General features: G+C 35.4%; 1 protein-coding gene across 1 annotated transcript in view; it reads right to left on the reverse strand.

Moving 5' to 3' along the window:
• Positions 1-3,011: 3,011 nt before the first annotated feature.
• SNX4 (sorting nexin 4) overlaps positions 3,012-13,293 on the reverse strand; it is a 75,618-nt gene continuing 65,336 nt past the window's right edge. The window contains exons 11-14 of the mRNA XM_039253048.1: positions 13,124-13,223; positions 10,580-10,725; positions 8,751-8,865; positions 3,012-4,212 (exon numbers count right to left, since the gene is read on the reverse strand). Of these exons, the coding sequence (XP_039108979.1) occupies positions 4,165-4,212; positions 8,751-8,865; positions 10,580-10,725; positions 13,124-13,223 (409 nt within the window). The 3' untranslated portion in view covers positions 3,012-4,164. The remainder of the gene's footprint in view (positions 4,213-8,750; positions 8,866-10,579; positions 10,726-13,123; positions 13,224-13,293) is intronic.

Consider the following 13,293-nt stretch of genomic DNA (forward strand, 5'->3'; position numbering starts at 1 on the left):
GGTGAAAACTGGAGGAACCTCAGCAAAGGTGAAAGAGGGAGAAATGGGGACATACACTGTCCGACAGGCAGTTGTCCAGTGATGGCCTTAACGTTCCCAACATTAGGTATGTTAGCTGTAGGTTTTCATAGATGCCCTTTATCGGATTAAGTTTCCTTCTAGTCCTAGTTTGTGGAGAGTTTTAAATCAGTGTTGAATCTTGCCAAATGCTTTTTCTCCATGTATCAATATGGTCATAAGGTACTTTTCTTTATTCTGTTAATAAGACGGATTATAGTAACTTTTAATGTTAAACCAGCCTTGCATTCTGAGATAAACTCGACTCGATCATGACATATTATGCTCTTTACATACTGCTGGGTCAAATTAGCTAATAGTTTAGCAATTTCTACATCTAAGTGTATGATGTATTTTTTAAAGAATTTTTAATGTTTTATTTATTTTTGAGAGAGAGATAGAGATAGCATGAGCAGGAGAGGGTCAGAGAGAGAGAGGGAAATACAGAATCGGAAGACAGGCGCTAGCTGTCAGCACAGAGCCCGATGTGGGGTTCAAACCCATGAATCATGAGATCATGACCTGAGTCGGACGCTTAACCGACTGAGCCACCCAGGTGCCCTGTGTATGATGTATATCGATACATTTGTTTTCTCCAAATATCTTTGGCTGGTTTTGGTAATGTGGTAATGTTTTTCTCATTTAACTATTTTTTTTAATGTTTATTTTTTTAATGTTTATTTTTGAGACAGACAGAGAGAGAGCGCACATGCAGGGGAGGGGCAGAGAGAGGGAGACACAAAATCTGAAGCAGGTTCCAGGTTCTCAGCTGTCAGCATAGAGCCCAACACAGGGCTCAAACTCACGAGCTCCGAGATCATGACCTAAGCTGAAGTTAACTGACTGAACCACACAGGCACCCCTCACTTAAAAGAAAATGGGAAGGAAATATTCTTTTTCCTATTTTCTGAAAGTTTATGTAGAATTATATACAGCCATTTCTTCCCTGTTCAATACAACTCATCAATAAAGCCATCTGGAGCCATCTGGAGTTTTCTTTTGTAGGAATATTATTAATAATAAATTTATTTGGGATAAGGCTACTCAGATTTTCTATTTCATCTTGTATCAGTTTTAGCAAGCTGTATTTTTTTAAGGAATTTGTTGACTTTATCTAATTTAATGATTTAAAGTTGCCCAAAATATTCCTTATTATCCTTCTAATTTCTGTAAGATCTATAACAACATATCCCATCTCATTCCTGTTAAGAATAATTTGTCCTTTTCCCATCCAGGTTTCCTAGAGATTTAAATTTGTTAATCTTTTCAAAGAACCAACTTTTGGCTTTGTAACTCTATTTATAATTAATATCATTAATTTTGCTCTTCCTTTCTTCTACTTACTTTGGATTTAATGTGCTCATTTTTTTCAATAGCTTATTCCTTCCTTTAAATGTGAGTATATAAAGCTATATAATTTAGGAACCAAGTAGAATTCTACTGATTTGACCTTTTATTATTTTATTTCTCTGGATTACTCACCCTTGAAAGAAATTCTTAAATCTTTTTTTAGGGAAAACTTTTTATGAGAATCAGTAAATTCTACCCAGGGGGAGAGTATGAATATAAATCTAAAGAATGATTATAAAGATATAAAAAGCCTAGCATTCTTGTTATATAACTCTTGGTTTTTCATTCCATTCCAAGCTGGGTGTGTTTATTCTAAAGATGCTTGAATTTTAAGAACCCGCAGTTCCTGTTTTGGATGCTATGTTGTAATTACCAGTGACTCATTCAGACATACTCAAGTTTTGGATGTAAATGAAGGTTAAGTATGACTTCAGTTAATTTTAATGCTTTGACTATATCAACTGCATCACTAGTACACTGTCAAGATGAAATCTTCCTCTATTACTATTTACATTAACGTAATGAGTCATTTTTCTTCAGTCGTTGCTTATAATTTTATATTTAGCTTTGAAGACTTAAACTTCATCTCTAATAATTCATCTTGAGAGCTCTGATTTTTAAATAGTGAAGAAGGTTATTGCACAGATTATTTTCTTTATGCTTATTGTACCAAAAATAATTTCCATCACCAAATTCCTTTAAGAGTTTTTTTTCCCCCCAGGGGGGTGGGGTGTGCCTGGGTGGCTTAGTTGGTAGAACACGGAACTCAGTGTTGTGAGTTCAAGCCCCACATTGGGTGTGGAGCCTACTTAAAATGTTTTTAAAAAGCTTAAGAGTTCTTTTTTTTTTTAAAGGAATTATTTGTGCTATCAATTGAAACTTTTTAAAAAGTCAACCCAAGTCAAGATATTCCTAAACATACATACAACCAAGTGAATATCTCCATGTTTTAGAAAAATATTTTTCCTAAATTCATCTCTTAAAACATAGGTAACAGGGCACCTGGGTGGCTCAGTTGGTTAAGTGTCCAATTCTTGATTTCAGTTCAGGTCATGATCTCATAGTTCATGAGACTGAGCCCCACTTGGGAATCTGTGCTCTTAGCACAGAGCCAGCTTGGGATTCTCTCTCTGCCTCTTCCTGGTTTGTACTCTCTCTCTCAAAATAAATAAATAAGCTTTAAAAAATAAATATTAAAAAAAAAACATAGGTAACAATGTCCTTCTCAAACTAAGTCAGATAGTAGGGAAAAAAAATCTAATACATTTTACATTTAATTTAAGATTAGTTTTGGAGAGAAGGCTTTTGATTTTTAAATGCCAAGTGAAAAGCTGTTTAATTTCATGAGCCAAGAGATGATACGATTCAATGGAATGAAGTGAGTATACAAATGACTTTTGCTTCCAACAGTTGTATCTTAAAAAGAAAAAAGCAAAAATTTAAAAATTATATCTCATTCCAGCATCTTATTTTTTTTAAACCCAAATTCTGGCCTAAGACAAATTTACATAATTAAATACTTCAACACATAATATGGCATGTATTATTATTATTTTCTCACAGGGCATCAGACAGATCACTTTGTTAAAATAACAAAAATCATATGAAAATCAGCACAATACTTCATTTATTTATTGTAAGTTTGGCAAACAGCACAAAAACCCAGCAACGTTTTAAACATATAAAAAAGTCAAATGTTGAACAGAACTGGGGATTTTTTTTACATTAATTAGTAATAATGAGAACACATTTAAAATACTGCAAAGCTAGCAAATTGAGGGTGCTTGGCTTCTGAACATATACAACACACACACACAGACACATAGACACACACACACACACACACACACAAACAATATAATTTATCTTTACAAAAATTACAGCCAAGCAATAGAAAAGAAGGATGTTAATAATGAAGATACTAACACACATGATCACTACATATATCTTATACATTGAAATGCTACATCTTGTACCCTGAAATGCCATGTGTAGAGAGCCAAGCAGAGTAAATTTAGGCTCATCACTGAGGTTAAGAATTATTTGAGAAGAATTTAGTGCTTATATATAACATACTCAATTAAAACCTTCTATATAGCAATTCCTGGATCGTAACAATGCGTTCCACTATATATCTGAGAAGTTGAGACTTCTTTGTTGGCAGTATAAAATTTCTGACCAGTATCAAAATTCTGGTAAAACACAAATTGAAGGCATTTTCTAGTGTATGAAAATGTTACAGGGGGCATCAATGAATGTGAGAGAAAACCTTAGATTTCATACTAAGTTTCTGCTGAGCTTTGTCAAACCAAACAGCTCAACTATAAGGCAAGAAAAAATAACCCCCTATACAGATTAGTGGGTCTTACTAAGTAAAGACAGGAATGCAATCTTAGGGAAAAACTCCCTACAGAAACAGATCTGAAACAACTGGCATTGAAACAAACATATTATCTAACATCTTAACATTCAGTCACTGGTTCAGAAGCCTAACAAACAATCTATTGGTATATATAATCAAATTAACATTTTGGAATCAGCACCAGTCCCCAAAACCTCAAATTATAATATTTAATATTCATTAAAATACATCCTTTTTGTGCTATTTTAACACAACTACAATCAAATTAAAGAAAGTTGAATTGACTCAACTTATATATATTTTTGTGTATATTGGATAGCGACTTTATTATTTTTTTATTTACTTGTGCTTCTGTTCTGGGGCACTTTGATTGAAGAAAAATTCATTTCACAAGATTACATCTTGCTAAAGCATTCCTTAGCATTGGTCCAGACTTGAATTCCCTAGAAAAAACAAAAACAAAAAAAGAAAAAGAAACAAACAAATTTTAAAATGTGATCTTGGAAAGAGTCTGAATTATTTGGCTTACTGGTATGCTACTTTAGCCTTTTGGAATAACTGACAAGTCCGGCAAATGTGACACTTTCTGGCAATGACTAATATAAGTGAATGTCTAATGCTTCTGAAAAAAGTGAGGGAATCATTTGTATAGCCTATCTTCAGGATGGGGAAGGAGCTACTACAACTTCTTTTTGGAAAACTGAGTTTTCAAGGCTTATAACAAACCTTTAGTCACATCACATTGTTTGCATCATTTCTATTTGTAAACCAAACAAGTTTTCATGCAATTTTTCTATGTAATACTTAAAACAAAAGAAAAATATCTTATTAGTTTAATAATTAAATAAAAATCACTGGATTATTTAAAAATTAATGGAGTATTAAATTATTAGCTAACAACTAATGTTTTGATAAAAACCAATAATTTGCTGAATTATCAAATCCTTTTTAGTGTTCTGGCAGGCTATTTAGCACAAAGTGAATATGATATAATATACCTAATATGCTTAAACAAAAAAGCATGTATGTAAAAATATAGCAGTAAAATTTAAGGGAAGTGGTAGAAACAAAGGAATTTTTTCAACAAGATATATATTCTCCAATAACTAATTTATGAAGCAGTATTTTCTTTAAAACTTTATGTCAATATTTATCCATATTTGAAGCTTTGATAAACATCTTCAAATCTTAAATATCTTTGGTGGATAAAGCAGTATCTAATAGAGTACTGGTTGTTAGAAAGGTTAAGAGACCTTATGCACTATCACAGTAAGAGATCTATGAGACATTAAATGACCAAACAAAAACTACACACTAGCACATATAATGCAATCCCATTTTTGTAGGGAAAAGGAAAGTGTGTATTTTCTTAATGACTGTAAATGTGTAAGAATGTCTGGAAGGATACACATGAAGTCTGTAACAGTGGTAAGTTTATAAAGAGATTTGGGGGAGGAGAGAGAGAATTTTCACTTAATATGCTTCTGGATTTAAAAAATTATTGCAATGAGGTATGTTACTTTTATGATAATTAGTTTTTCTGCTCTAACCTTTATTATTTCCTTTCTTCTACTAACCTTGTTGGGCTTTGTTCTTTTTCTAGACCCTTTAGGTGCAGGTTAGATCGTTTGAGACCTTTCTTCTTCTTTTTTATGTTTATTATTTTGGGGGTGGGGGCTAGACAGAAAGAGGGAGAGATTGAGAATCCCAAGGCAGGCTCTGCACTGTCAGTGCAGAGCCCAATGTGGAGCTCAAACTCATGAGCCATGAGATCATGGCTTGAGCCAAAATCAAGAGTCAGACACTTAACCAAATGAACCATCCAGGTGCCCCAAGATTTTTCTTGTTTCTTGTATTGCTATAAATTTCTCTCTTTGAATGTTTTTTGCTACATCCCAATGATTTTTAACCATGTGTTTTCATTTTCATTTAAGTCCATGTATTTTTTGATTACCTCTTTGATTTCTTCATTAACTCATTGGAGGTCTGGTTAGCATACTGTTTAGCCTCCGTGTGTTTGTTTTTCCAGTTTTTTTCTTGTGACTGATCTAGTTTCATGCAATTATGGTCAGAAAAGATGATATTATTTCAGTCTTCTTAAATTTATTGAGACTTGTTTTGTGGCCTAACATGTGATCTATACTGGAGAATATTCCATGTGCACTTGAGAAGAATTTGTATGCTGTTGTTTTCGGATAGAATGTTCAATGAATATCTGTTAAGGCCATGTGGGCTAATGCATCACTCAAAGATACTATTTCCTTATTGATTTTCTGCTTTGATGATCTATCTGTTGATATGAGTGGGGTGTTAAAACCCCCTACAATTATTATATTACCATCAATTTCTCCCTTTATGTCTGTTAATATTTACATATTTAGGTATTCCAGTGTTGGGTAGATATTTACAACTGTTACATCCTCTTATTGGATTGGCCCCTTTATCATTATGTAATGCTCTTTGTCTATTGTTATCGTCTTTGTTTTAAAGTCTGTTTTGTCTGATATAAGTACTGCCACCTTAGCTTTATTTTCCCACTTCTATTTACATGGGATATCTTTTCCCACATGATAATTTTTTTAATTTGAAAAGATAAAGTATCTTAAAAATCAATCAAGTATGGGGACATCTGGGTGGCTCAGTCAGTTAAATGCCTGACTTAGGCTCAGGTCATGATCTCACAGTTTATGGGTTGGAGCCCACATCATGCTCCGTGCTGACAGTTCAGAGCCTGGAGCCTACTCAGGATTCTGTGTCTCCCTCTCTTTCTGCTTTTTCCCCACTTGCACTCTGTCTCTCTCTCTCAAAAATAAATAAATATTAAAAAAAATCTATCAAGTATTTCATTAAAGCTCAGTTCTTTATTCAACAAATTAGAAAATTCACTATCAAAAAGGTGGACCAAAAAAACACTTAGAAGTAATACTTGATTTTTAAAAGCTAGTATTAATACTTTTTATGTAAAACTTTTTTGTTCTGGTTTACTACTACTTCAATTCAGTCATCTGATTATATTCAATTACCACTTTGGATATCTGACACCGTAACAAAGTATGGTATATTTTAAAAGTTAATGCACAAGTAAAATAAACAAAATATAGATACCCGTATTTATCCCCCACCAAAAAACTAGGATTAATCTTAAGTTCTCATACTTAATTTTAAGTTTCTTTTAAAAAAAAGGGGGCGGGGCGCCTAGGTGGCTCAGTCGGTTAAGTGTCCAACTTTGGCTCAGGTCATGATCTTGCAGTTCGTGGGTTTGAGCCCTGTGTTGGGCTCTGTGCTAACAGCTCAGAGCCTGGAGCCTGCTTGGATTCTGTGTTTCCCTCTCTCTCTGCCCCTCCCCTGCTAATGCTCTGATTCTCTGTCACTTGAAAATAAACATAAAAAATTAATTAATTAAATTAAAAAAAAGAATACTATAGATTTTCAAATATAAAAATCTATTATTCTACTTAAGGAAGAAAATAAAACATGATGAAAATTTATACCACTGTTCTTAGGAAATAAGGTGAACACACATCTTTTAAATCTCATCTGAGTAAACTCTTTTTTACTAGAATGGTTATCTTAGGAAACATGAGTAAACATACAAGATATCCAACATATGTCCAAATACACTTACAGTAATATCTTATTCAGAGATTAATTTCTAGCACCCTCAACCACCCCACCCTAGGTAAAGTGGAGAGAAAAGTCCTTTGAGCCATTACATAGTCTGCATTTCACTCTGGAAAAGCAGCAAAGAGACGATGACAGGAAGCTTACTGATGAGTCTTTTATGAAAACAAAACAAAGCCAACTCTAAAAAACCTGATCTTTCAGACCTCCTGAGATTAAAAAAGGCAGGCTAGAAAGAAAACTAAATGGGAGGCACCCTAAAAGCACGAGGATGTGGCATAACGACAGCAACAGAGGAACACACCACCGACCAGCAATTATACTCAACTGACAGCATTTGCAGATGGAGCAGTAATGACTTTGACCTCTCTTCAGTGACCCCAAAGACTTATAACATGGAGGAACTTAACACTTCCACTGGGGCATAAATATGAATTTGCCCAATATAAAAAAAGCCCACTTGACTAAGGCTAAAGTCTGGTGTTTACATCTTAAAATATCTTTGTTTTCTATGCTATTGCTAGTGATACAAGTAAAAAGGGCTAGGGAAGTGACAGTGCCCAGCCAGAAAATAATAGTTCAGATGAATTAAAGCGTAAGTTGTTTATATGAGCATTTTTCCCTCTAGGAAGGTAAATAACTGAAAATTTATCTTGCTACTTATATGATTTACTGAGACAATGCATGTTAAATCGCTTGGTAAATTGTGAAGTGCTGGTAAGTTGTAAAGTACTGCTAATAACTGATAGACACACAGGCAGGTCTTGGGTTTTAAAAAAGGAGTGTTTCATACTTTGTTCTTAGAACAGCAGTTTAGAAAGATTTCGGTATTGTCAAAACACTTACTTAAATCAGAATCAAGCTTCCATGTTCGTATCTTCTACTACAAACACCAGCTACGTGGAAGACTCACTATGACAACAAACCATGTCATAACCACATTCTCCGCAATGTTTAAGCTATTTTCCAATCATAGCACTATCTATCACTATTAGGAACAGTATTTTACCACCATATCCAAGAACATCATATAATTCAAGTAATATTGTTGATATATATTTTCAAATATAGTCCGACTTTGGCTCAGGTCATGATCTTGCAGTTTGTGAGTTTGAGCCCCATGTCAGGCTCTGTGCTGACAGCTCAGAGCCTGGAGCCTGCTTCAGATTCTGTGTCTTCTTCTCTCTGACCCTCCCCCACTTGCACTCTGTCTCTCTCTCTCTCTCTCTCTAAATAATCATTAAAAATATAAATAGAAATGAAAATGATAAGCACTCTAGTCCACTGAAGAGAAATTAGTTTTAAAGAAATTTGTAAGCAGTTTTGAATATACTGTATCTTCATTGAAACCAAAACCTACCTTTTTGCACATACTGATCTGCATAACTGCATAGCTTATGAGAGCTTCCTTTAAATCATGGTTCTTTTGTTCTTTGAAGCGTTCAATATCGGCCCAAGCGTTTTTCACAAATTCTCTGAAATAAAATGTGTAGTCAACATCATTACTTTTACTCAGTTATGTAAACTATATGTTATAAATTCTAATAACCAGTTCTCATTCACATTGGTTTTTATTTGTCTATATAGAGGGACAAACTATTGTCTATATAAGAGAGTTCTATTCTTTTCTCTCTAAAAATTATACTGGGAGAAAAGTAGAGAGACAGTCATACATAGTTCTTCATTTTAATAATCAGTATTTTTGCCCCAAGAATTCCAGCTTCAAATTATTCCTATGAAACAGCTGTAGTTGGTTCTTCGAACCAGCTCACAAGTCTAAGATATGCCGCATGAAGTTGCCCTCCTGGGGTCACTGGAAAACATACTCTTTTGACAAAATATATTGTGTATCACAATTACTATATGCTTGCTTTAAATGACAACTAGAGTTTTCAAAATTCTGAGAGGAATTTATCTTTTTAACTCATACATAAAAGTTTACTTTTACTTATTTGGTTCCAGGAGTTCTAAAAATCAACAAAAATACCTCAAAACCAATGATATACGCTTGGTCCGCCTTGATCTACGGACTATCAGATGAAAACAGCAATAAGGAAAATAAGTCACACAGTGATGGCAGACCTTTGAGAAATGAATTTCTAGAAATACTTATGGAATAATTACATGTCAACCCAATGTAAGGTGTTGGAACATAAAGATGGAAAATACACACCCGCAGATTTAGAAGGGCTCCCTGCCACCCAGAACAAAGCTGCCATGCTATTGTGGCATGGGCTAAGTGCTACAGGAGCCTGCATGGCTAGAAGTAGGTTGAACAAAGAAAGCAGCACAAGAGCTGGGTACTGAAGAATCATCAGGCTTTTGTTAAGGGATGGAGAAGAAAGGGCAAGGGGAATGCACGAAGGACAGAAATCAGCAAAGGGCAGGAAGATAATATTATAAAGTTGAAGTTCTTTCTTCTTTCTTTCCCCTAGAGTAAAACTGTTTCTATAACATGGTTTTTGATAATTCAAATTTCTTAGAAAGTCAATCACTACATTTTAGAAGAACAGGCCATATGGGTGTCTAGTTGGCTCAGTCAGTGGAGCATGCAACTTTTGATCTCAGAGTTGGAAGTCTGAGTCCGACGTTGGGTGTAGAGAGTGTGCAAGTGGGGGAGAGGCAGAGGGAAGTGGTGGGGAGAGCGAGAGCGAGACAGTGTCTTAAGCAGGTTCCACACCAGGTCTGTAGCCCAACGCAGAACACAATCCCACAACCCTGGAATCATGACCTGAGCCAAAATCAAGAGTCAGCCGCTCAATTGACTGAGTTATGCAGGTGCCCCAGAGATTACTTAAAAAATAAAATCTCATAAAAAAAATTTTTTTTTTTTTAACGTTTATTTTTGAGACAGAGAGAGATAGAGTACAAGCTGGGAAGGGGGATGCCAGGGGGCAGGGAGGGGGAACACAGAATCTGAAGCAGGCTCCAGGCTCTGACGTGTCAGCACAGAGCCCAATGTGGGGCTAAAACCCATGGAGCATGAGATCATGACCTGAGCTGAAGCCAGACGCTCAACCGACTGAGCCACCCAGGCATCCCTAAAAATAAAATCTTAAAAAAAAAAAAAATGCCCTGGAAGAACAGACTATACTCCAGAGATGTTAATGAAGATGGGAAATGTTATAAGAAAACAACCTGCCATGTAGTACACTTGTCTAGCTTTGTTAAACGTCTCAGCATTTTTACCTGCCTTCCAGATTTTTAGACTTTAGTTGTTGTTCTCCTTCATTTATTTGTTCTTCTAGCACCTTTATTCTGGCTTCTCTTTGCTCTGGAGTTTCTTGACCAAAGAGCTTGGTAGTCATTCCCTTCAAGGAAAATGTTCTCACAGTCTAAAATGAAATAGAAACAGGTGAATGGATAAGTAAAATGTGGCATATACATACAAAGAAATATTATTCAGTCTGAAAAATGAAGGAAATTCTGACATGTGCTACAACATGTATGAACCTGAGAACATTATGCTAAGTAGAAATAAGCAAGTCACAAAAGGACAAATACTACATGATTCACTTAATGTAAACTATCTAGAGTAGTAAGTCATAGAGACAGAAAGTAGAATGGTGACTCTCAGGGGCTAAGGGGAGAGGGAAATTGATAGTTAATGCGGAATGGTATAGAGTTTCAAGTTTGCAAGATGAAGAGAGATCTGGAGGTTGGTTACACAACAACGTGAATGTACTTACTACTACTGAACTGTACACTTAAAAATGGTTAAGATGATCCCTAGTATAATTATTCACTAACATATGGTTTCAGAAAATTGCTTTTAATTTATATCAATGTAAATTCAATAGCTGTACTAATTTCTTCCATTATTTTCTGAATTTGAAATAAGAGTAAAAATTAGAATATTTTTTAAAAAGAAAAATAAATTAATGACAGGTTAAAAAAAAGCAATGGTTAAGATGATAAATTTTGTTATATATATTTAACCACAATTAAACACTTCTTTTAAAAAGGGAAAGAGAGGGGTGCTTGGGTGGCTCAGTCGGCTAAGTATCTGACTTTGGCTCAGGTCATGATCTTGCAGTTCATGGGTTTGAGCCCTGTGTTGGGCTCTGTGCTGACAGCTCAGAGCCTGGAGCCTGCTTCAGATGCTGTGTCTCCCTCTCTGCCCATCCCTTGCTCACACTCTATCCCAAAAATAAACACTGAACTTCTTTTTTTTTTTTTTTTTTTACAAATAGTTTATTGTCAAATTGGTTTCCACATAACACCCAGTGCTCATCCCCACAAGTGGCCCCCTCCATGCCCATCCCCCCCACCACATCCATCAGTCCTCAGTTTTTGTCAGCATTCAAGAGTCTCTCATGGTTTGCTTCTCTCCCTTTCCCCCACTATTTCCCCCCTTCTCCTCCCCCATGGTCCTCTGTTAAGTTCCTCCTAATCCTCCTATACGTGCAAACATGGTATATATGTCCTTCTCTGCCTGACTTATTTCACTCAACATAACACCCTCAAGGTCCATCCATGTTGCTACACATGGCCAACACTGAACTTCTTAATCAAATGGAAAACTTCTACGTAAGGTATTAGGGAAGTTATTTCTTCAGAGGTCATTTTGTAAAAATTTCTCTATGACATAAAAAACAGATAAAATTCAACAGGTGACAAAGGAAACAGACCAAACTAAAACAAAAACATTTAAAATCTGCATAACACACACTGAAATTTGGGTATCAATAAAATAGGATGCCTACCCTTGGAGGGTAGCCTCAAGCATCACTGCTTTAACATTTCCTTACTCACTGGAGTTTACTAAGGAAAACACTTTTCCCTTCACATGTGGGAGTAGAGAATCATGCTCCCTGAAAATCGCCTGGGAAATTTCCCGAGTTTTAAAAATAAATCAAGCCTAGGGGAGCCTGGGTGGCTCAGTAGGCTGAGCATCCAACTTTGGCTCAGGTCATGATCTCACACTCTGTGAGTTTGAGCCCTGTGTCGAGTTCTGTGCTGACAGCTCAGAGCCTGGAGCCTGCTTTGGATTCTGTGTCTCCCTCTCTCTCTGCCCCTCCCCTGCTTATACTCTGACTTGGTCTCTCACTTTCTCTTAAAAATAAACATTAAAAATAAAAAAGGAAAAGGAAAAAAAATCAAGCCTAGTATATACATATTCCATGGTCAAATGGTCTTTTCCTACATACATCTGTGACTTTTCAGAAATACCAAAGTACTTGTTGACTATGAAGTGACTGATAAATGGTCACTTTCATTATTTCCAGATTGTGTACTTTCATTATGACAGCTAATTTATTCTAATAAAATGGCTAGACAGTAGAAAGCTGATTATAAAAATGATCTAAGGTTCATACAATAAGATACATAATTTTCTTCACACCTGTTCCCTTAGGAGAGATGCACTGATTCTAACTGTGCAAAGCTTTTCAAAATAAGCTAAAATTTCTATGATTTACTTTGTAAAAGTAAACCTGAGAAAGGTCATTATTTCAATCACAAAGAATAATGCTTTTTCATTTGGACCTAATACAAATGAGACGACACTATACAGAGCAATGTTAGCAGAATTTCTTACACTGCTATATAATATGATGTTTAAATGGCTTATCTCTTTTTATATCAAGATCACAACCGAAAGAATTATACAGTTGCCCATAAATTATCCCCCTATAAAAGCTACAGGCATCTTGAGTATTACAACTGCAGCTCATTCATTCCTTATACGGCCTGCTGCAATAATACCAGGGACCGAAATGGAAACACACTCACCCCAGTTGCCAGTTCCTCACATTGCTGCTTTTTTGATGCTAAGTCCTGAGCAGCCATCTCCAAGTCATACTGCATAAGTTCATGTTTCCTGCATACAGCGCTAGGGATGAAAAAAAGTGCTGCCATTTAATTTTTATGGCTTCTCTTTTAACATAATAAACTTTTTCAGG

The sequence above is a fragment of the Hyaena hyaena genome, unplaced genomic scaffold, assembly GCF_003009895.1.
Source record: "Hyaena hyaena isolate Hyena2069 unplaced genomic scaffold, ASM300989v1 scaffold_434, whole genome shotgun sequence".
In the NCBI taxonomy this organism is placed as follows: Eukaryota; Metazoa; Chordata; class Mammalia; order Carnivora; family Hyaenidae; genus Hyaena; species Hyaena hyaena.